We start from the raw sequence: 22,494 nt of genomic DNA, 5'->3' as shown, positions 1-22,494 counted from the left end.
AGGGGATCACCAAAGTTATTACAATTTATCCTGAAGGGGACATGAATGTGTGTACCAAATTTCATGGCAATCCATTCAATTGACATTTCACTCAAACCAAACAAATGTGAACTTCGTGGTGGCGCTAGAGGAAAAGTAAGGGATCACTAAAGTCAGCAGGATTTATCCTCTGGGGGCCAAAACGTTTTACAGGATAAGTGAAAACTTTGATCTGCTGGTGGCACTAGAGGAAAAGTGAGGGGATCACCAAAGTCATTAGGATTCACATGGTACAATGAATGTCTGTAAAAAAAAAATATTTTTTTTAAAATGGCAATACATCCAATAGTTGTGGACCGACCAACAGACTGACATTGCCATCTCTAGAGCCACAGCGCTAGCATGCAGCAGACCGCAGTGAGCAGAAGCCAGAAACCAGCACACAGCCCCATCCCATTTGCAGCTTTCAATGGGCCTCATTACATATTTTTGAAAAGCCAGTGAATGGAATGAAAGACCTCATATACCTTTTAGTGCCACCTAAACGGAGGTAACACCTCCACCCTAATGGAAGCAAATTAAACTCACGTTGTAAAGTGTAACTTGATACAAGTGGCAAAGATCATTTAAATTTACACCAGTTACTTTTGGCACACTTTCACATTATTATAAAACCCTCAGCACAGTGTGATGTTGCCTTACCTTGTTGACGCCGTCAGCCATAGCCTGCAGAGTGAGCTCTCTGGGTCCATCCACCGTCTTGCCGTCATCGGTTGGTCCCCAGCTGGCACTGTAGATGTCATTAACCTGGGGCATGTGGCTGATGGATGATGCCTCAATGATGTCAGTCATAAAGGGCTGGTCCAACATCCTGATACCTGAATGAACAACATTTCTTTATGAATCTGACATTAAAAATCTGGCTATTATTGATGTACCGTATTGTTACTGCAGCTGGCACACAGTGTAGCTATAGCAGGTGATTAATAAAACCCTTTTCAGCTGGTTAGGTTTACAATATCTGTGACTGTGAAGACAGTACAATGCAACACATTAAACATCTAAACCCTTAACAATAACAAGAAAGTGATGTCAGCTGCATAGCAGCACACAAATCAAGCAGTCAATATTCATTTTCTTATTTATACTGTGTTACTCCCAGAGCAAATCTCAAGAAAAATCAATATGAACCGGAAACATGGAGCTGTCTGGATTAATGGTGTTGTCCTGTTGCTATGTGGACTCTGATGTGCTTTAATACCAAACAATGCAACACTGTTCTTCCACAATTACCTATATTTTATTCATGATGCAAATAGTATTTCCCTCAGAATGAATCACTCTCATCATACCTTTATACCTTTCATCATGCCATTATCAGAACTGTTATTTACTAACGTCGCTGTCTGCTCATTGTTATTCCTCTCACTGTCCAAACTGCAGCTTTAATATGACACACACCTGCCACCTTGGAGTTGTAGGCGACTCCCACACCGCAGATGTTGTTGTTGGCTGCCGCAGACACCTCTCCAGCACATCGCGTGCCGTGACTGGTGACAGAAAAAAGCAGGGAATATACTTAAGAGGATTTGCATGAATTTACATGAATTTGCAAAGGATATATTGTGGGTTAAGTTTGAGATAAGATTTCGCTGATTAGATGAAACTCCTGTTTTTGTTGACTTTGTGTCTGACTAGAATGAGGAAATTTAGCATTTTTCCGTTGCCATAAATCAATCAAAATTAGCATAAACACTCTGTAATTCTGTGACCTGAGGAACATTAGCTCATGGAGAAGCAACAAGATTTATCCATCCATTTATCCATCATTCATGTGAGTCGGACTGAATATGTTTGCACATATCAGTGTTTTGTGTGCACCATGTGATGTCTGTCTGTCTTCCCATCACTACGCTCCCCACAGGGACACTGCAGAGAGTCAACCCCTCTCTCCCAGCATGCTTTGCTACAGAACGGTAGCTATTTATAACAACCAGCTGATTAGCCAGCGAGTTGTGCCCGACAGTCAGCAACTGCTACACTGGCAAACCCAAATACTCCCTTCTCACTCCCACACACAGACGCACACACACACACACACACTGATACATCTGAGCAGATGGAGGCACGGTGCAGGGGGAGAGGCGGAGAAAGGATATATTTCTCTTTGTTCTTCTCCTCAACATTTGTTGCAGTGGCAGTGGATCACCCAGTGTGATTGGGAGATGGGAGGCAGATAAGATGTTATCAGACAGAAGGTCGCCACTGTGAATGCTGCAACCCTGAGAGGAGACTAGACTTGTGCTAGTCCTCCTTTATCTACCTTGTCTCCTCCAAGCGAGCAGGTAAAAGTAGGCATTATGTTTTCTATTGCGTTGTGTTGGACAACAGCTCTGTTTATACTGCACCATTATATCTTAATGGAACTATGTGGAGAGGAAATCAATAGAGGAAAGCTGCCAGACTCCAGGGAGAGCACACACATGTGCACTCAAAAACACACCAAGTATGTGTATATATAAACAAGGGTTGGCTGGGTGAGCTTACCTGTTGAACCAGTCGTCTGTGTAGCGTGGAAATGGGAACGGGTCATTGCTGCTGAAGTCATAGCTGGCGTCGGCATTCTGAAAGGACCAAATGGATGCATTTTCAAAAACAGTAAGATCGAGACAGGAAAACAAAAGGAGAGAAAGCAGAGAGGAGCATTTCATGGTGAAGTGCTGCTGACCTCTGCCATCTGTGATTTGGAGTTTTTCCAAAACATGGCTTGCTAGTGTGAAATACTGATAGTTATAGTTTATACACCTCCGAATAACAAACAAAATTTAATTAAATACTTCAACATTTTGGGAAAAATGCTTATTCACTTTCTTGCCAAAAGTTCGATGGGAAGATCAGTACCACTTTCATTTCTGTATGGTAAATATGAAGCTATAGCCAGCCCTGTTTCCCGTATTTTGCTTATCTTAGCATTAAGACGGTAAACAGGGGGAAACAGCTCTTGGCTCTGTCAAAGGTAACAAAATCCTCCTACCAGCACCTCTAAAGCTCACTAATTAGTACATTACTGTAGAGCATGTTTGTTAATCCTTACAAAAACCACAGTGTAAAAATCACAAGTTGCAGTTACTGTTTCTTCCAAGAATGTAATATTACCCCCTGTTAAATCACAACTTGTCGTTTTTACATTTCAGGTTTTGTACAAATGAAACAAATAAGAGGTGCTGGTAGGCAGGCAAGCTAGCTGTTTCCCCGTTTCGAGTCTTTATGCTAAGCTAGGCTAACCAGCTGCTAGCTGTAGTTTCATATTTACCGTACAGACATGAGAGTGGTATCGATATCCTCCTACAACTCGTTAGGTGTATTTCCCAAAATGTCAAACTATTTCTTTAATACAACAGACCTGCAATAAATGGAGGTGGCAATGTATAGTTTTTGTTGAAACTTTCGTAGAGAAGTTGACAGAAACAAACTCTAGCCCAAATCTACCTACAACTTTTTACTCTGCGGCGATACTGGAATAATGTGTGGTCACAGCAGGGATTTCAAGATGAGAAAATAATGGCCTGATCACTGTCAGCATTTAATTCCACATGGCCAAAAGTAATAGGATCAGAGCGAGCAGCAGTGGAAAAGCAGGAGTAAAAAGACGCAGGAGACACGCATCTGCCATTAATGCAGTCAACATAATTATCAGAATAGCCATGTCTGAAGGAAACAAACACACAAACATTTAACAGACACACACACACAGTGAGATTTGACAGATATACTTGGGAAAGTCTCACGCTTATTGCTCTTTGTGTAACACTCTGCCAAAGCTCATTCAGGCTATTGCAGTCTGCTGTAATCTCTCCTTTATGTCATGTCACTTGGAGTGGTGTCTATTTTGCTCTGTGTGGCCAGTAAAGGTGCTTTGTGTGGTCATGAGTATGGAGAAGCCACAGCCATGATCATTAGCCATAGAGCCAAACACATCAGATCAATCTTCGTGGGCTTTTTTTCCACGCTCGGGCCTGACAGCTCTGCTGGCTGGCATTTAGAGGAGATGACTCAGTCAGTGACAAAGAGAAAGCAAAATGGCAAAAGCTTACTGACCCAATGGAGAAATAACGTAATTAACACGATGTTGAGCAGGTAACTAGAGGAAAGTAGACATGCTTACACAACTGGGGTTGCATGATTAAGTGGCCGTAAAGAGAGGTTCATACCTCTGTTTAATAATAATTGTTTAGGGAGATGTGATGATAAATAGAAACTTAAATGCCATCTGAATGCCATCTCTTTTACTCATTTGTGATTTTTCCATTTCTTTCCTCTTTGTCTTTTTCTTTATAAGATATGTAGATCTCAAAGACACAATAAAAAACTAAAACATTTTTAACACCAGCAGAGATGCTGGTTAAAAATATGAAAAGTCTGAGAATTAACCTGAACATGTTTTCAATACTCACAGCAGAACATTTGTGAAGAGAACATGCCGCTCCCAAACAGGTTTTGTGCTCACGTCAGGAGCAGTGTGAATGTGTTTTTTTTTTTCATTAAATGGAGTGAAAAGTGCTGAGCCCCGGTAATAAATGACACAGGGGCATGTCCATGAATCACTTGCTCTGCTTCTCAAGCTCATATCATCTGTTATCAATCAGATTCTGCTCTTCCTCTGGTGTCCTGTGAGCAACCAGGGTCAGAATAACGGATTGTGCCCAGTCTCAGCCACCTCACCTTTCCCAGGCAACCCTCGTCTGTTCACCGTCCTCGGAGCTAATGGTACTTGAGAAGCATTGACTCAAAGATGCTATAGTGGAGGCTAGTATGCCCTGTTTTTCTAGATTCTGATAAAAGTAAAATAAAAATAAAAAATTTTGGTGGATTGGTGGAAAGTAACAGTACATTTCCTACAGTACTGTACTTAAGTACATTTTGAATTGTAGTACTTGAATATTTCCATTTTCTTTCACTTTCTACTTCTAATCCATTACATTTATCTGAGAGCTGGAGTTACAGGTTAACCTGCAAAAAAAAAACATGATACGTTTAAAAATGCAATGCATTTCTAAAGATGAAATTAGTGGTTCCCATCTTTTTTGGCTTGTGAGCAGTATATAAAAGCAGTATCTAGTTGGGGCACCTTGTCACATTTCAGATGTCTAAGAAGTGTTAGCCGTTCCACCAAAGAGTGATTTCCCCATTAAACTTCTCAGATGGTTTCATTTAAATAACCATTCAAGGCCCAAAACACATTTACCTTGTGACCTTTTGGAGGGGGCCTGACCCCTAGGTTGGGAACCACAGAACCACATAAACTACCTAACTGTATGTAAAGTATTTTAAACTTGCTCCAGTTACAACAGTAAAAGTCTACTTATGTATCAAAGCATTAGTATTAACAACCTAACAATGTCATATATAATAATACATCAGTCACAGAAGCCACCTTTCTGCAGAATGAGTGCTTTTACTTTTAATACTTTAAATACATTTTGCTGATACATCTGTACCTTCACTTAAGTAGGATTTTGAAAGCAGGACTTTTACTTGAAAGTGAGTATTTTTACATTTTTGTACTGATACTATTACTTAAGTAAAGGATGTGACTACTTTTTTCACCACTAAAAAGAAAAATATTTTAAATCCAGAGTGAAGTAATTTTGTTCTGAATGTGTTTTATGACAGACTTATTACTATATATTGATAATGAAGGGGACTAAGCACAGACAAAACATCCTCATGTATCTCCCTTAGTGCCATTCATCATGTTATGATGGCTGATTGTAATAGTCCATTTGGTGCAGCTGATAACCTAATCTATAATTTAGGAAAGCTGATGCAGGATTGTTGAATAATGTGACCTTGCTTGAAAGTCCTTTGCAAGATGTTTTAAAATAAAAGTAACCTAAAAGAAACTATAACACAAGGTCCAAACCAACTTTAAAACATTACAGTGAAGATGAATACTCTCTGTTAATAGTTCTACTCTTCAAAAAATGGTTGTGAACAACATCTTAAGCCATTTCCGTCACAGTGTATGATGAGCACCCAACAATATAAATCGCTTAGAATCTCTTCAAGGTAATTGTATAGACACTTGCACCTTTTCTACTCCCTCTCTCCATCTCATCTCATCAAACCAAAGCAACATATGAGATGAACTTCATGGTAATGTGACATCATAACATGTTGTCATGGTAACGTCCAAGGGTGTACAGAGGGAGAGTCACACTTGCAACAACATATCCCTCAGAGGGGACATAAAACCCAATAACACACCTCTGCTCTTTTTGCACAGTTCTCTTTCAAACAGAAACAAAAACAGTCATCCACTGATCGATGCTCCAAATATTGTAGTAGCTAAACACAAAACCAGTATTGATCAGGTGCTGGCAAGCATGGAGATAAAAAGAGTAACTGCACACTCATAGCTCCAGAGCAGGAATTAGGTGAAACTCAACATCATACCTGTCTTATAAAGAAATCCAAGCAATTGTTCCTCCTTTTTATATTTGCATCAGTGATGTTCACCACTGCTGTCATCTGATATGAAACACTGTTAAAGGTAGGAAATAAACAATACATCATATCTGCTATTTTAACACTTAGTAGTATAATACTAGAATCGGTATAAATGTATTTATTTATGCAAAAATCATATAAAGTACTATAACTATTGGCATTTGCAGATAAATGCTCCATGAAATTGAACTACCAAGTTAGAAATTTTTTATCTCAGGACACACACAATCTCACACTTAATTCACCATATCAAAATGTATCTTATGAGCTGCTACAGTATGATCATCACCAAATGGGAAATCTTGAAAAACAAGAAGCACACAATCCAACGCCCTCTCATAAACTCACATTTGGTTGTCCAAAGCAGATGCACATATGCACACAAAGATCCACAACCACACAATCAATTCGAAAATGTGATGAAACCAAAATTATTATTTTTTTCTATTTCTTATGTTTTTGTTCAGCTGATAGTAGGGGGTCTTTGTGGGTCTGCGAGACACCATGACAACAGTAACAAAACAGGATTACATACACAGTGTCTTTCTCTCTAGCACGCGCACACACGCACGCACGCAGGCACTCACACAAACACACACTTTAGAGCTATGCACAGCATGATCCATCAATCCAGTGGAGTGTGCTCCTGCACCACCCCAGCTGAGGTTGAGCGTTATTTTTGGGCCAAGGCTCATCTCTGTTCACAGGCAAGAAATATGCAAAGGCAGGCAAACGGTGGTAAGCATACAGACTAATAGAAAAAAAACCCACACTTTTGCAAGCCACATTTAAAAGGATCACACAGTGTGCACATGAGGCGGAAAAGCAAAACAGAGAGCACTCTGTACTGGTGTAATCTTTAATATCTCGTTGCAACAATATATTAACAAATAGGTGAGATAAGTACACAAACTACTGGCATTTTTTAATACATTTCTTGTTAAAAAAGCAAGGACATAAATGACAAAAGGGGGTGTTTTGAGGCCAACAAAGCGCCATGACTCACTCTTTCACAACACCTCAGTTTCTCTGGAAGGTTTACAACTGTGCATCACTGGATTCAAGACGACAGCCCAAAGCAGTCACACAGACAAAACTGCAAACTTAATAGTCAAATCAAACTAAGCCTTCATTTCCTTGTTCCATTTAGCAATCCCACTTGTCCTTTAAGGTTTTATCAGTATTCTGGAGATAGAGCATCACATTATGCAGTGCCAACTACCCTGGCATTATCTCTGCTTGTGACAGATCGGCCTGCCATTGTGCCTGCCACAGTGCAGTGTGCATTAACATTAAACAGCTTGGCTGGCCGTCTGCCTGTCTCTGCGTCCTCCAGGAATACAAGGAGACTCGGCAGCCATGAAGGCAACTTGGAAAGAACCTGTCACTGCCAATGGCACGCCGCACAAAGCCCGTGAAATTCACCACCTGAACCCCTGCTTCAGTTAATAACAGCACTTCAAGGAAATGAAGGAAAGTATGAAATTCAATAACACTGAGGTACTCACATAATTTGATGCCAGGTCTGGATGTAGATAGTCGATGCCTGAAATGGGATTCTGACATTAATCAGTGATATAATTAAGCATGATAGGGAGTGCTTGACAGAGGATATCATGACCTCAAGTTCTTATTGCTGTTACACCACAGTAACATATTTGTTTAGTTTTGTTCTTCATGACATTGTGATATCAATGAATAATTCAATTCTGAAAAAAAAAAAATAACAACAGATATGGAATAGTGCTCAAACAATTAGTTGATTAATGAGTGTATTGACAGAAAATTAACCATAAGTCAATTATCAACATTTTCTGGTTTCAAGCTCTCAAATGTGATGATTTGCTACTTTTCTCTGGTTATATCATGCCTGTTTATGTTTAGGATTATTTTACTTATTTGCTTTACCATACGTATTTCCATATTGTAATATTGTATTTGTGCATTTTTATCTAATACCTATTTACACACCATACTCCTACACTAAATGTACCATTTTTAAAATATCAGTCCAGCAGGAAGTAGACAAAGGCCTTGCATTCTGTCACATCTGTTTGCAACTCTTTGACATCTACCAGTAATACAGTAACACTAATTCTTTATAAAATGTATGATAAAATACAAGTTGACAAAGCATGTGGTAAAAAACAAATTATACACAAACGTATCAATGGTCACCATACATATTCTGGAAAGCAACCTTGTGCTACTATTCATTGTATTGTTAATTAAACAGATGTGAACAAAGTAATTAAATCAGTATGATGAATATATGCAGGTATAATTGAGTGCTTTCAGACAGCGCTCAAGGGTAAGAAACAACAGCACTTTATACTCACCATCGTCCATGATTGCGATGGTAACTCCTTTGCCCGTGTAGCCCAGTTGCCAAGCTTCAGCCACATTAAGATCCAGCCCAGGGGTCCCATCTGCCTGGCCTGTGTTTATCTAATCACTCAGACAATATGGAGAACATCCATGAGTCATGGCACCCAGGTGAGCCACCATTAGAAAATTAATCAACATGGAGGATATGTGTGTGCATGTGTGTGGGTGTGTGTGTGTGTGTGTGGGAAGGGGAGGGTACGGATAAGGATTGCTTGGGGGTGGGAGAGTGAAGGTCAGAAGAAGGGGAAGTAAATGTCAGTGAAACGGCACATTCATCTGACATGCTGTGGCATAAAAGTCACGCTTGCCAGTTAGGGTAAACAAGAGGGGAGGAAACTAGGCGCCATAAATGCAGCGATGAGATGGCATGGCCAGTATTGGCCAGGCTAATTAAAGAATGAATAACAACGTTGATTCAGAAAGTAGTGGGGAATATGCCTGGCCTCTGACTAATTAAGGTGGAAGAATGTGGGTTGATCCGAAAGGTCAGGCGGCATGCAGACATCTGCTTGGATGATTACTCACCAGATACCACTGTTTGGTGAATAAAGGGTCACTCATGTTGGTTTCAATATCATTGATATTTCTGTAGCCTCGCTTCTGACGACTAAAACCCTCTTGCTCAAAGACATTCTTCACCTGGGGAAGAAAGCAAACGAAATACCAGGTCGTGGTCATTTTAAAGTCAGCAAAACATTTTCTAAAGGGATCAGACAAAGAGCAAAATGAAATCTAGGTGCACAACAGTGCCTGTGCTGGAACACATAAGTAAAACTATAAATAGGATTTCTTATGATGGGTGAAATGTAGGCGTGCGCTGCTCTGTGCACAGGAAATCAGCAAACCCAGCTGTGCTCTACTGTACCATGAAGGCAGAACATCATGTAAATCAAAAGGGCTATTCTTTTTCTCCTAATCAGAGGGGCTGCAGCTGGAGCCAATGCTTCCAAACTCACCTGCCACACAAGAGATGGAGGGTTTATTTTCTGTCAGTACATTTTCAACAAAAAGCCACAGCAATTACACTCATAAATAAGCTTGTGTTTCTTTGAATCATCAAAGGCACTTAGACAGATGAACAGCTGTGTTTTGAATTACAAATGCTTACTGAAAGCTGCCACAATACCATTTATCAAGCACTAGAAGATAACATAGGACAGAGAACATAAATGATGGGGATAAATATCTTAGATGAAATTCAGGTGCTTGATTAGCTGGTCACTGTCATCAAAATGATTGGGTGTCTTTGACAGTGATGTTGTATTTTAATTTCTGCTACATTTAGAAATCAAGCCACAAAGCAAACACTATACTCCCAAAATTTCACTGCCTTCATCTTTGTCAGTAGTTGTGAAGACAACAGTAATCAGCGGGAGCCTAGTAACTCAGCCATTCTAATTTGAGATCACCTCCCATTTCCTGCGAGGTTTTCATCAAATAGCCACCTTCACTAGGCAATACCTAAACCTAGCCTGAAGTGAAGTACCAACAATCTGCTTGTCACCAATGTCTTAAGGGCAATGATTGCATATGAAGGTTTAGGTCCTTTTCTGTCTCTCTCTGTCTCTTTATTGTGTGTGTAGGTGTAATGGAAAGACTGGGAACTGGACTTTCTACATAAAATTATCAACACTACAAATAAATCTATACCTCATTGACTTTAATTCTATTTGCATACCAGAATTAGTGATGCTAATAATAATAAATCACAATGTCTTTTGCACAGTTTCAAAGCTACATTTTGAAAATGGGTCCCTGTGGCTAAATGTTCCTCTTGTGCTTACCCATAGCAAATTCACTCTAGTGTGACTGAGAGAAACAGGCATTGTCCTATGTGTTTACCGCCACAGATAAGAGAGCAGAGCAGCACTTAAGATGGCCTTTTAAAATGGCCAAAGCCTATTCATCCAGATCTTTCTTTTATGGCATACTCTAAGCAATCAGGGGACAAACACACTGTAAATCAATCAGTAAGTAAGTCCTTTAAATGACAAGCAGCCCTGAAAAAATGAAATCACTATATTTGCATATTATCTTCTCTCTTGGAGGATTATAAAATGGTGAAAATAATCTTAGCGCGATAATTTTTTCTTTTTAAATTGGCCTCATGTTACATTTGTCGTCACATAATTTCATTCCCATTCAGAGGGAATCTACCAGCACTTTCTACGTTATCCTGCATTTCCCCCCTTCTCTCCATCCATCATTTTATTCCATCACTTGGCAGGAGAGCTGGTATTTCCCTTGAGACAGCATGTCATACTGCCCACTCACAACATCAAACAGTGCCCATGCACCACCATCACTCTCTGCCTTTGCCCACTGCTTGCTCACAACGCTTCACTTCACATTCAAATCAAAGAGCTGTGCTGCCCCTCTCCTTTCTCCTCGCCCTCATTTCCCTCCTGGCTTTCCCAGGCATGTGTCTTTCAGGGTCAAGGGATGCTGCTCATTCACAAAGATTTATTAAATTTTCTATTTTCCACCTTTGTTTATTTCACACCCACTTCCTAGTATGCCTTAAATAGATTTCTAATGTATTTGTCTCATGTAAAAAACACATGGGAGAAAGGAATCGTGAATGGATGGATGGATAGGGTGAAGGCACGGATGTGTGGATGAACAGACGTCTCATTTGTAATAAGTTTTTGACATGACATGTAAAAGGACAAGAGAAGACAAGGACAAGTAAGCATAGAGAAAGATGCAGAGGAATACTAGGAAAAGATAGTGGGTGAGTCAGAAGTGGGTCAACATGCTCCACTAATAGAGTCCAACAAAGAACAGGGCTCCTGGGACACTACGAAATCCTTCCAATACACTCTACAGTACATTCAGTGCTGCTACTCAATTAGACATGTTTTTAAGTATGTTAAATGAGTGTGTAATGACTCCTTTAAATTTAAAAGATCATTTAACTGACTACTACACAACATGACACTCTTTTTTAACCTTTAAAATACTATTCAGGCTTTTTGCAGGTGTAAAACTGAGGTATGTCCACCATACTACCTTGAAAGAGGAAGGAGGAAGACACTTCAGAATGATAAACAGGCAACATTAAATCAGACTAGCTGACCTCATCCATTCCAGAGATGCACAGAAATCAATAACTGCAATGTTGCATATGAGCATGTCAAGTATCTGATTAAAACCCAGCATTTGGAATGTAGACCAGTCCATGTCCTTGCTGTCTCACTTCCATTAGCTGTATTTAGCTCGGTGGAGTGGCTCGCATTTATTTTCATTAGCACCTCTCACAACCGCAATTAGAGAGGTTAGTTGATTGTCTGCAGCAAGACCTCCACTTTCACCGCCTCCAACAGTGGACTGAGCTTAACACGCAGAGCTCAGCACGCAGCCAAACTGTTTGATAAGAGCTTGAAGACACAGCAGATCTTTGTGTTTTATATTATGAAGTAGAGCTGAAACAATTTGTCAATTCATCAATGAGTCATGAGAGACATAACATTAATCGTTAAAGTCATTTTTCAAGCAAAAATGCCAAGCATTATTAGCAGGTTCCAGCTACTAAAATATGAGAATTTGCTGCTTTTCCTTGTCTTACATTACCGTAAACTGAAACTATTTTCTGACCTTGTATAAACCAAACCTTTTACGATTAATTGATAAAATAATCAGCAGATGAAACATTAAAAATGTTTATCACTCATTACCACTTACCATTCCATCCACATCCAAAAATATATATTGGCACATACGTATGGACTTATATTGAATATAAATGTAATTATAAATTATATGTAATTATATAATGTTATCATATTAGAACATAACTCATGTTGTGATAATTTACCATAATTTATCATTTACAATACAAATGCTACTGTTACAACACTAGGCCTACTTCATTTATGTGTCTTCACAGGAAGGCATATAAACACAAATCGTGAAATACAAAAATGGAACTTAAAAAAGAAACACATTCAAAGAAATATTTAGAAAAAAAAATCCTAAAATACCAAAAGGCAAGTCTATACAAGAGAGTTTTAGTAAGTGATTTAGAGCTGGCTATTGAATTAGTGACATTCCACGGGGTTTTGAGTTGCCCTGATGGCAAAAACACAGTCGCTTTTTTTCTTGAGACTAGACAGAAAGAAAGTGAGAAAGCACCAAGGATCTTAGGCTGTGATACAGTGTATGATGATTACAGTATGTCTACAGTGTAGTTATATACGTACCAGACCATGCCATGGTTTAAATATATATTTATCTATCACAACAACTATGGCCAACAACCAGTGACAAACAGTGTCCTTCTGTACGTCTATTCTACATATCAACCATAATACATTAACATAAATTTATGATTATTCAGGTTTTTGAGATTTTTTTTTCAGAATGAAGTTCCAAATATATTGTTTGGATGGTGGATGATCTTTTATGGTGGTCTTTTATCATCATTGTGAGCACTGGCCGTATGATTTCCTGTTGATAACTGCTGGTGATATCAGTCACTGTTCAACATGACAGTTGCTATAATGAATGTTAAAATCATAAGACACTGACTTGTACACCAAAACATTTTCAAATACAAACAATTCTCAGTTCACACTCTGTACTCAGAATGTCATTAATGTGCATCAACATCAGCATGATAAAGCAATAAAAACTATTTTTGCTTTAATGTATATATTTGTAGATACTAGCCTCCAACCCTTTGAGTATAGACACTCAGTCACAGAACTATACAAATAATCAAGCCCCCCATGATGTGGAGACCACACAATTAATTTTTGATCTTGCCATTGTAGCTACAGTTTGGGTGAATGAAGAATATGTTGTACCTTCTTTCTTATATTTTGTCATTTTGTGAATCCCATTTTTGTTTCTTTCAGTTTTTTTGTATTGCCCTCTTCATTACAGCCTCTCCCTTCTTTTGAATTTTAATTATATCACCCTCATATTATGCTCTTATTTTATCTCTCTGGCTACTACTTAATAATATGTCTATTCTCATGATTTTGTCTTCTAATTACAGGAAGTTCTGTGGCTTTTGATGTCATGTGGTCTGTCCCAGGTGAGCTCTGTTTACTCTGTGTACCTTTGGTGTTTTCTGCACATCAGCTGCTGTAATAAATAGTTAGACCTTTGCGAGCTAGGTGCATCCAACTATCTTACTTCAATGTTAAAGCCTTGATTTTGGATACTTGTCTCAAAATAACCATTATAATGCAAAGTCAATGGGCAGCCATGCTACTCTAGGCACATGCGTGCAGGAAACACACAGTGTGCGTTTCTCAGTGTGCATCTCTGCATGTATGCTTACCCTGCTGTCTTTTTGGAGCCACTGTCTGCTGCGGGCACTGCGTTTGCTCCGCCTCTTTGAAGTGTCCTGTGGATAGAAGTGAAAGAGCCCCTCTCCAAAGGGAAGCTGGGTAAAAAAAAGGCAAGAGAAGAAGATGATCAGGAGCAGAAGCAGAGATGAGAACAAACACAGAGGCAAATCAATGGTGAATACAAAAAATACAATAGATCATAAATGGAGGAGAAGGACAGCAGGTCATCCTCCAGGTGGGAACAAGGGTGCTGATTCCCTGGATTTCACCGAGGGTCTATTTTAAGGCACTGGGGAACAGTGCTGGAATCAACCATAATAAATCACAAGGGCAGGAAAATGAGATGCATCATCCAAAGCTTTCCTTCCAGCACTGTGCACAGATTAAATACCCCCTTATGCTTTAGTAACAGCCATGGTACAGGTCAATCCTCAAAATAAATGCTTTCAGATGCGCCTGTCAGATCTAATGTGAAAATGAAATTCTTATCGAAGGACGAGGATTATTCTTATCTTCCACTGCTCTTTAATTCTACCATTGTTGCCCCCAAAATGACAAAAGCTTATGTATCTGATGCAAAATACAAATACTGATCTTCCATTGAATGCTCTTTTAGTAATTAAGGTTTTTTTGATTATTGGCTGATCGCAGATTTCTTTCTCTCTCTTTTATCTCTCTTTGTGCTCACATTTGTATGTGTGTCCTGGGTCTGTGTCCCGGTCCAGTTAATTAAGCAACAATAGAACATAATTCAAAGACACAGACATTGTTTAATGGTGCATATCCCAATAAGATAAATATAGCTGCTGATTACATAACCTGAACTAATGCACAACCACCACACAGATATCACATTATGATGAGTTACAGATTGAACCAGGGTTTTTTTTTATTGTGAAGATAAAAAAAAAAGAAAATCCTCATTCAGAGCAGCAGACACCCCTCTGTTCACTGCTACGCCTCACTGGCTAAGGCTCCAGCCAATTTCACCCACACATTTATTTTGACATGTGACAAGGCACACACACTGTCAGAGAATTACTTCCATTGGTCTGCCATAAATGGCTCGTTATGTCTCTTGACATGTTGTGATGCCTGCTGCATTTGTCAAGCTATTTAATAAGACATATTGTCTCAGGTGAGTAAAATGCCATGTCTGCAGGGAAGGCCACCCATGTCACGACAATGCAATGTGAATACACTATGTATGAGATAGAGAAAGGTGTGCTTTTTATAAATGTTGTAAAATTTAATGTAAAAAGGGTTACCCCTTTTTAACAAATCAGATACTCAAAGTAATTCAACAAAAATAAACAGGATTCTCCAAATCCATTCATGGGATTTAGTGACTAAACATACAAAGATGGAATCTATCAAATTCTCATGAGATCACACCACAACTTCATGTTGTGAGAGAAACCCCTGCTGATGTAATGGGTTGTGCTTTTAAAAAGAAAAAAAAGAAAAAGCATCTTTCACAAAAAAAGGCTCCAAGTGTATTTTGCTTTATAGGACACTGAAATTGGATGTGTCTGGAGATATAGTCCCCAGGGGCCGTAGGCCGATGGGCAACCTACTAACCAGGGCCTGCGTTTTGGTAGGAATGACGTCATCAAATTAAGCAAAAGTGTAATGAAGTCAAACCAAAAGAAAACCTTCAGAAGCCTCTGAGTATCTTCTCTACTGGACTGATTATGTTGCTAAATACAGTATGTTTGACCTTTTCCGATAGTGAGAAAGGATAGAAACGTTGCCAAATATGCTTATGTTTCAGTAGTTAATCTGAATAATTTGCTTTGCAATAATAAATCAGTCAAGCAAAGTTTGGTTTCCTCAAGGGAAAAACAAAAAACTAGCTTATAATGCCAGCAATGCGTGACAATGTTTTCGAGCATATCTACCTTTCTTGCACTCTGGAACCCATGTTGTGTTGCAAGTTGGTGCGCCTCATCCTGTGCGTCCTCATGCAACTGAACCAGAAGATGGTCCGTTAAGACTCCTTCTGCAGCCTGCGTCGCAAGCAGCAGAGCGTTCAGCAGCACCATAAATCCCACAGCTGTCCCATGTCGGGGACGCATCGTGTCTGGCTTGTGTCAATCCGCCTGTCTGCCTGCCCGTCGGAGTGAAATCAGAGTGCGGGATGCTCTTCGCTAGAGATGGCAGGAGGAGGAGGAGGAGGAGGAGGAGGATGTAAAGGGGTCGATTCAAAGCTTTTGCGAGCGCATCTCCTCGTCATCAGCTGCTGAGACCACTGGAAGTTGTCTTTCACCGAGGTGTAGCCGCTCCTGCTGTGTGGTTCGAGCGGGGAGGTTGTGTGTTGTGGACCAAACCTGCATCCTCAGCTTTCTATCTCTCCTCCTCCTCCTCCTCCTCCTCCTCCTCCTCTCATCTGTAATTCATGTAGGCTTACCTTACTCGCTCGGGTAGTTACTGCGCGTGACGTTGTACCAATGGGCTCCGGCGGGTGTGTCCCGTTGTTTCCTCCCCCGGATGAGCTCGGGGACATTTTTCAGCACCTTGGAGAATTCCTCCCATCTTCCTCAGAGTTGATAGGAATTGTATTGATTAGTAGGCTATCTGATGCTGAACGAAAAATACGTTCACATAATACCCCAATAAGGATTAGTGTGCCATATATAGTTCATGGTGACCTTTTTGAAGAAATACCTCTTTGATATTTATATTTATATAAAATTCCTATAGGTGGATTTGTATAGCACCATTCTGCAATATACTACTCAGCCTAAAGTTCTGTTTTTAAAGATTTGACATTCTGTACCTCTATTATGACCTGCCTGACTCTCTTTGTGTAGTGGAATGTAAGAACAGTCCTGCTGCACTATAATTGGTCATTTGGATGTGAACAGCAGGTTGTTAGAAAGAACCCTGCAAAAAGACTGCTCTTACAAAGGCTGCTCATTAAAGGACTACAGCTCCCCTGCTTTCCTCCTGCTTCCCTGCTGCTATATGATACATGAATGGGATACAGGGCTGCTGTGGACTGATGTAACAGCAATGCGTGTATGTGAGAAAGTATTGAGCATGAGGGAAAGATGAGTTCCTGTGAGTGTGCTACTACTAATTTCCCTTATATAGACATGGTTTCACTGAAAAGAAGCATATGCTTTATGCTGCACAGCTGCAATTGTTACTTTTGTGGTCTTTACAGTTCATTGCCCTGGCTTAAATAAAGATGCCCCCTGAGCCCCTTTCATTCAGTGGCCCATTTAAGAAACAGCAGGTTCTCCAATTAACAGGACTTTGTATGTGTTTTTGGTCATGAGCATGTGGACTGAGTGCAGCAGGATCTTTTGAGAAACATCGCTGTAAGATCTGTCGTAATTCATTCGGTCAGCCCCTAAAACCCACATTGTCTATAAAGTAGTTGCATGGTTGCATGCTTTAAGTATCAGCTATATCTCAACAAAAATGGTCATGAATAAGAACTAAAACAAGATTTACAAAAATAGTCCTGCTCATCTATCACTATTCCCCATGTTCAGCATTGCACACATTTCAAGAGACAGCTTCATAAAACCAGTTTAAATTGTAAATTCAGTGATGAGAAATGATTAGTTTTCATGCTCTGCAGTCTTACCGATAAATCATTTCACTTGTCTAATGAAAAGTGAGATAAAATGCACATGGAGAGAATAAGAAAAGCCTAACATTGTTTTGTATTTAAAGTGTTCATCTCTGTTAAATCAGTATGCCCCTCTTTAAAAGATGCTAATCTGTCAGCATAATGGCGTTCTGTCACTTGCAACGTTCACTATTACATAATATTATTTGAAAGGTGTGGTAACAAGGGAGCGCAGCAACACATGGGTCAGTTATCACAGAAGTCTGGAAAAATAATGAAGGTGTTTTTTCTATAAGTGGATCCGCTTTACTAATCACTTTTTCCATGCTCCCGGCAGACCTCCTCCCACACTCCTGCAACTCTGCAGCCCAGAGATTATTTATTTAGCTTGGACAAGCCAGCATCCTTCCCTCAGTACACCATTCTTCAGTGCCGGGTCCTCGTGACTGATCCACACGTATCTTCTTCATCGTATTTTATTTGAATTTAATTGAATTGAATATCTTTCTGGAAAACTTGTAAAGAAAAACTACAGCATCTTCTGCTTTTAGTTTGGGGGTTTTCTGACACTAACAATTTATGTTGTGAGAGGAGTGGGCGTCTGTATGCCTTTAAAGCTGCTCCATTTCCCACTGTGTGAAGTAGTACTCAAAGACTATGACACCTCTGCTTTGGGCAGGTATGCCTGTAATTTTTACAGAAGGAAATTGACTCTTATGACATGGTGGAAATCATTTTGTGTTTATGACACATAATGAGTACAGTTTTCAATCAGCTGACTCTGCCCTGACATAGACACAGAGTTAGGTGTATAGTCAAACAAACACTGCTACTATCGATCATGGTTTGCACTGTGCACAGAAAAAAAAACATGATTCCTTTAATTCACCATTCAAACATGAATAAAAAGTTAAGCTTGAAGGTTCATTTTTGACCTTGGAAACAGCAGTTTGACAAAATCATTCAAACACAAGGTCCAACTTTCGTGTTGTTTCTGAAGCTTTCAGTCTTGTGGCCTTCAGTGGATGGCTGAATAAAGACTTTGAGATATTTCAATTAAGTACAAGGCATCCCATAATCAATTAATAAAGTTTCCAAAGAAACATAATTTGATTTAGCACATGCTTGGAAAGACATTAATTCAACACATTTCTGCAGAAGCTTGTTTTCCATTTGCTTTTATTTAATGATCAATTGTCATTTGATAACTAAACTGCATTATGAGTTTGTGCCATGTCTGCATTCATATTTAAGAGTGCATCCTCATTGAAACAGATTGTGAAATTAATTAATTTTAATTAAATATTTGAAGGATTCCCGAACAATAGGGGTTAAGACAACAAGTTGAAACATATTGTGCCCTTTAAACACACACCCCTCCCTTCACACACACACACACACACACACACAAAGAGTGCCCAATGCCTCTCAGTGAAAACTTTTACTACACTGGAAATGTCTCTGTCCTCATTTTTCCAAATGGCTTAGGGATCTTTTTTTATGTACTTGGAAAAATCTTTGAGAAGCTTCACAGCACAATTCCATTAAAGATTGAACTCTTTGTCATTTTTGTTATTTAATTTGCTAACTTCATTGGAAACTGAACAATACATAATAATAGTAATAATATGTTCACATGGCTGCACTTACTGTTGTGGGACGATTTTGTTCCAAATAAACATTTAATATAAATATCATATATATAACACATCATGGGTTGATTTCAAGCTCTGGAGACTTACGGAAATTTTAGATCTTACAATGTTTTTTCACAATTCTGTGCAGAGACATAACATTGATGGAGCTGTTAAAATTAATGGATGTGTATCTGCAACAGTGTTGGAGGAGCTGAACAACATAGAGCTTTAATTTTTCATACTCGCCCCAGGGTGGAGTGGATGCAAGCTGCCTGTCAGTGTTTCTGCTATGAGTTTTAGTGAGAACAAGAGATCTACAAGCTGATACACAGCAGATAATCGAGCATGCGCACGCACACACACACACACACACACACACACACACACACACACACACACACACACACACAAAGCCTCTGCAACCTCTGCCACCAACCTTTCAACCAGACTGGAATTGTTTGCTAGCTCTCAGAGACACGAGTATTGATCTTTCACTCCTGCACCGCAGTGTTTTCAATGCTAAATCAAATCAATCCAGAAACAACCCATCCACGTTTGCAACAAAGCACACCGTTTTTATGCATTTTATATGCAGAGTTATGATTCAAGAGAGACCCCCATTTCTCTGCTCTCATTTAGATGCTGATTTAACCAACAATCTCTAAAATGCAAACATTCACTGAAAGAGCAAGTGAGTGTAAACTTACTTTGGAAACCTCAAGGAAAGACTTATATTACATAACATATTACAGTTTCTCTCTCTATTAACGTCACAGAAAGTAAGAGCAGCACAGAGAAAAGCAGAGATAAAAAGACAAAAGCAAAAGGCCTTTCTTATCCCACCCTGTAGTTAAGCTGTCATTTCAGAGGCAGCTCTATACTATACTGCTCCGTCAGTGCCAGCCGGTGTTGTGGGACGGGATGTCTCCGAGTGAGTGGGGATTGTGGGTACTATATCCACATTGATTGCAGTGCGGATAGTCTCAGGAGCTGCACTTCTAATGCTTTCATTCGCTCTCTCACCCTATCTCTTTCTCTGTGTCTCTCTCCTCCTCTCTCTCTAGGAGGCCACTGCCTGCCTCTGGTTCTGTGAGATAAGATGCCGGCTTTCACAGGTAGAAAGATATCAAAACCCACAGACAACACTGGTCTTCATAATGGCAGAGGGTTGACAGGTGATGACATATCATTACCCCAGTGTCTCTTGCTTTAGATCATTCAACTTGGCTTCAACTGTGGTCTTGAGACATGAGAGCAGGCAGTTAAATGATTCTAGGTTTAGTTATATGCTTCAGTTGTGGAAACCAGGATGTAATCAATATAAACCCCTGTGCATAAATTGACACATATTAAATGTAGGTTTTGATCTGTGTACAGAGGAGATGTAAAGTCTCCTGGTTCTGATATTGAAGAGTAATCTATCTATCAAGTTGCCAGAGTAAGTCACTGTGGAAGCAGAATTTAATTGCAGCTACTCTACAAGCAGATTGGGCTGTAACATTGTGTTGTAGTGTATAACTTCTATCAGGCCAGCTGGAGAAGCAGATAGCAGGGAGCAGAGGGACAGCACGAGGTTATGTTGGGCTTGATGTGCTGTGAGGCGTGGCAGGCAGCAAAGCCAACTCAGGTGGAAACACCGGCTCAATTTGTCATGGACCACACAACTCAGCACAGAAGAAGATTAAATTGAACTCATCACTCTCCTTCTTCCTCACTCATCCCCAACTCTTTTATCACTCTGCCCTCTTTCTCTCACTCTCTCTCCTGAAAATCAGTATATCATTTAACGTTTCCTCTCCCTTCCATCTCCTAAAATTGTCATATTACCATGTAAGTGCTGTTTACATCCCCCCTGCAGGATTGAGGCAGTCTCAAGGAAGACTATCATGTGGTAAACAGGTAATTCGAGTTACCACAACCCACAGCTATCATTTGTGATGTCCAGTACACTGCTGTGATGTTTTGATGTTTCTCTCTGCGGGGTGCTACCTAATATGGACACTATTGATATCGCTGCCTATGCTTTTGTTTCGCCTTTAGCCAACCTCGAGCATAATTCAAACCATAAAATACTGTAATACTTCAGAGAGTCTATCATGTTGTCTATTCATAATTTGAAGAGGTAGGTTTCATTGTCACAGTGAGCAACTTTTACCTCATATTGGATATGCAGCTGCAACTTAACATGAACATTTAATATTATTAGGGTGTTACCAAACTCTCTGTATGTATTCATTGTAAAAAAAAGTAATCTGTGATTCATCCATCACTAACATACTTAATGCTGCAGCAGTCTGGCACAGTGAAAATATCCAAACTATGTCTATGAAATCAGTGCAATCAGTCTTGACTTGTCTTGGCTACCAAAAATCTTTTTTTAGACGAATGACCATACATTTCTTACATTAAAATTGATATTCTGAAAATCAGTGAATAAACGTACAACCCATTATAATGTTATTTCACCAGCTGTGTTATGTTTTATTCACCAACTGAAAAGATAAACTATGCAATTGTTTTCCTCTCCTTTCTTCTCTCTACCCTGCTTCTATAAATCCCTGCAGAAATGAAACATAAACTCATTGGGTTCATGCCATGGCTTAGCATCAGTATGGGGGAAAATGTCTTACATTATTATATAGAAAAATGTCCTATATTACAAAACAATCCGCCATTGCAGCCTGTAGCAGTGCAGTTCTCAGCTTTCCTCGCAAACAGCAATGGAGGTGCAGCGAGAGCAATGGCTCCACCTGCTTTGTTATTCAAAGCATATTCCCAATATAAATTTTGTTTAATTGGGAAAGAAAAACAACTCTGTGAGCAAAGATTACGCATAATCACAATAATTATTTCCCTCTGTGTATTACTTATTTCGAGGTGAGTATTCTGTGCTGCCTAATGAATACACCACCTAGGAGTAAATAAAAGGACATGCAAATTAACGTCAGAGATGAATCACGTTCATCGAGAGAGAGGGAGAAAGAGAGAGACAATTAAAAAACATTCCATCTAATTTGATTAATTAGCGCACTCTGACTTTGAAGGAAATAGCATTTTTCACAATCTGCCAGAAAAATAGCAATATCTATATTGTAAC

General features: G+C 39.5%; 1 protein-coding gene across 1 annotated transcript in view; it reads right to left on the bottom strand.

Annotated features, from left to right (window-relative positions):
• pcsk2 (proprotein convertase subtilisin/kexin type 2) overlaps positions 1–16,557 on the bottom strand; it is a 29,096-nt gene extending 12,539 nt beyond the window's left edge. The window contains exons 1-8 of the mRNA XM_044214654.1: positions 16,079–16,557; positions 14,168–14,272; positions 9,403–9,516; positions 8,829–8,937; positions 7,998–8,035; positions 2,527–2,603; positions 1,441–1,529; positions 682–857 (exon numbers count right to left, since the gene is read on the bottom strand). Coding sequence (XP_044070589.1) covers positions 682–857; positions 1,441–1,529; positions 2,527–2,603; positions 7,998–8,035; positions 8,829–8,937; positions 9,403–9,516; positions 14,168–14,272; positions 16,079–16,255 — 885 coding nt within the window. The 5' untranslated portion in view covers positions 16,256–16,557. The remainder of the gene's footprint in view (positions 1–681; positions 858–1,440; positions 1,530–2,526; positions 2,604–7,997; positions 8,036–8,828; positions 8,938–9,402; positions 9,517–14,167; positions 14,273–16,078) is intronic.
• Between the last annotated feature and the right edge of the window lie 5,937 nt (positions 16,558–22,494).

Source organism: Siniperca chuatsi, linkage group LG11, assembly GCF_020085105.1.
Source record: "Siniperca chuatsi isolate FFG_IHB_CAS linkage group LG11, ASM2008510v1, whole genome shotgun sequence".
NCBI classification, from domain to species: Eukaryota; Metazoa; Chordata; class Actinopteri; order Centrarchiformes; family Sinipercidae; genus Siniperca; species Siniperca chuatsi.
The sequence above is the reverse complement of the archived record's forward strand: the minus strand, read 5'-3'. Positions and strand labels throughout refer to the sequence as shown.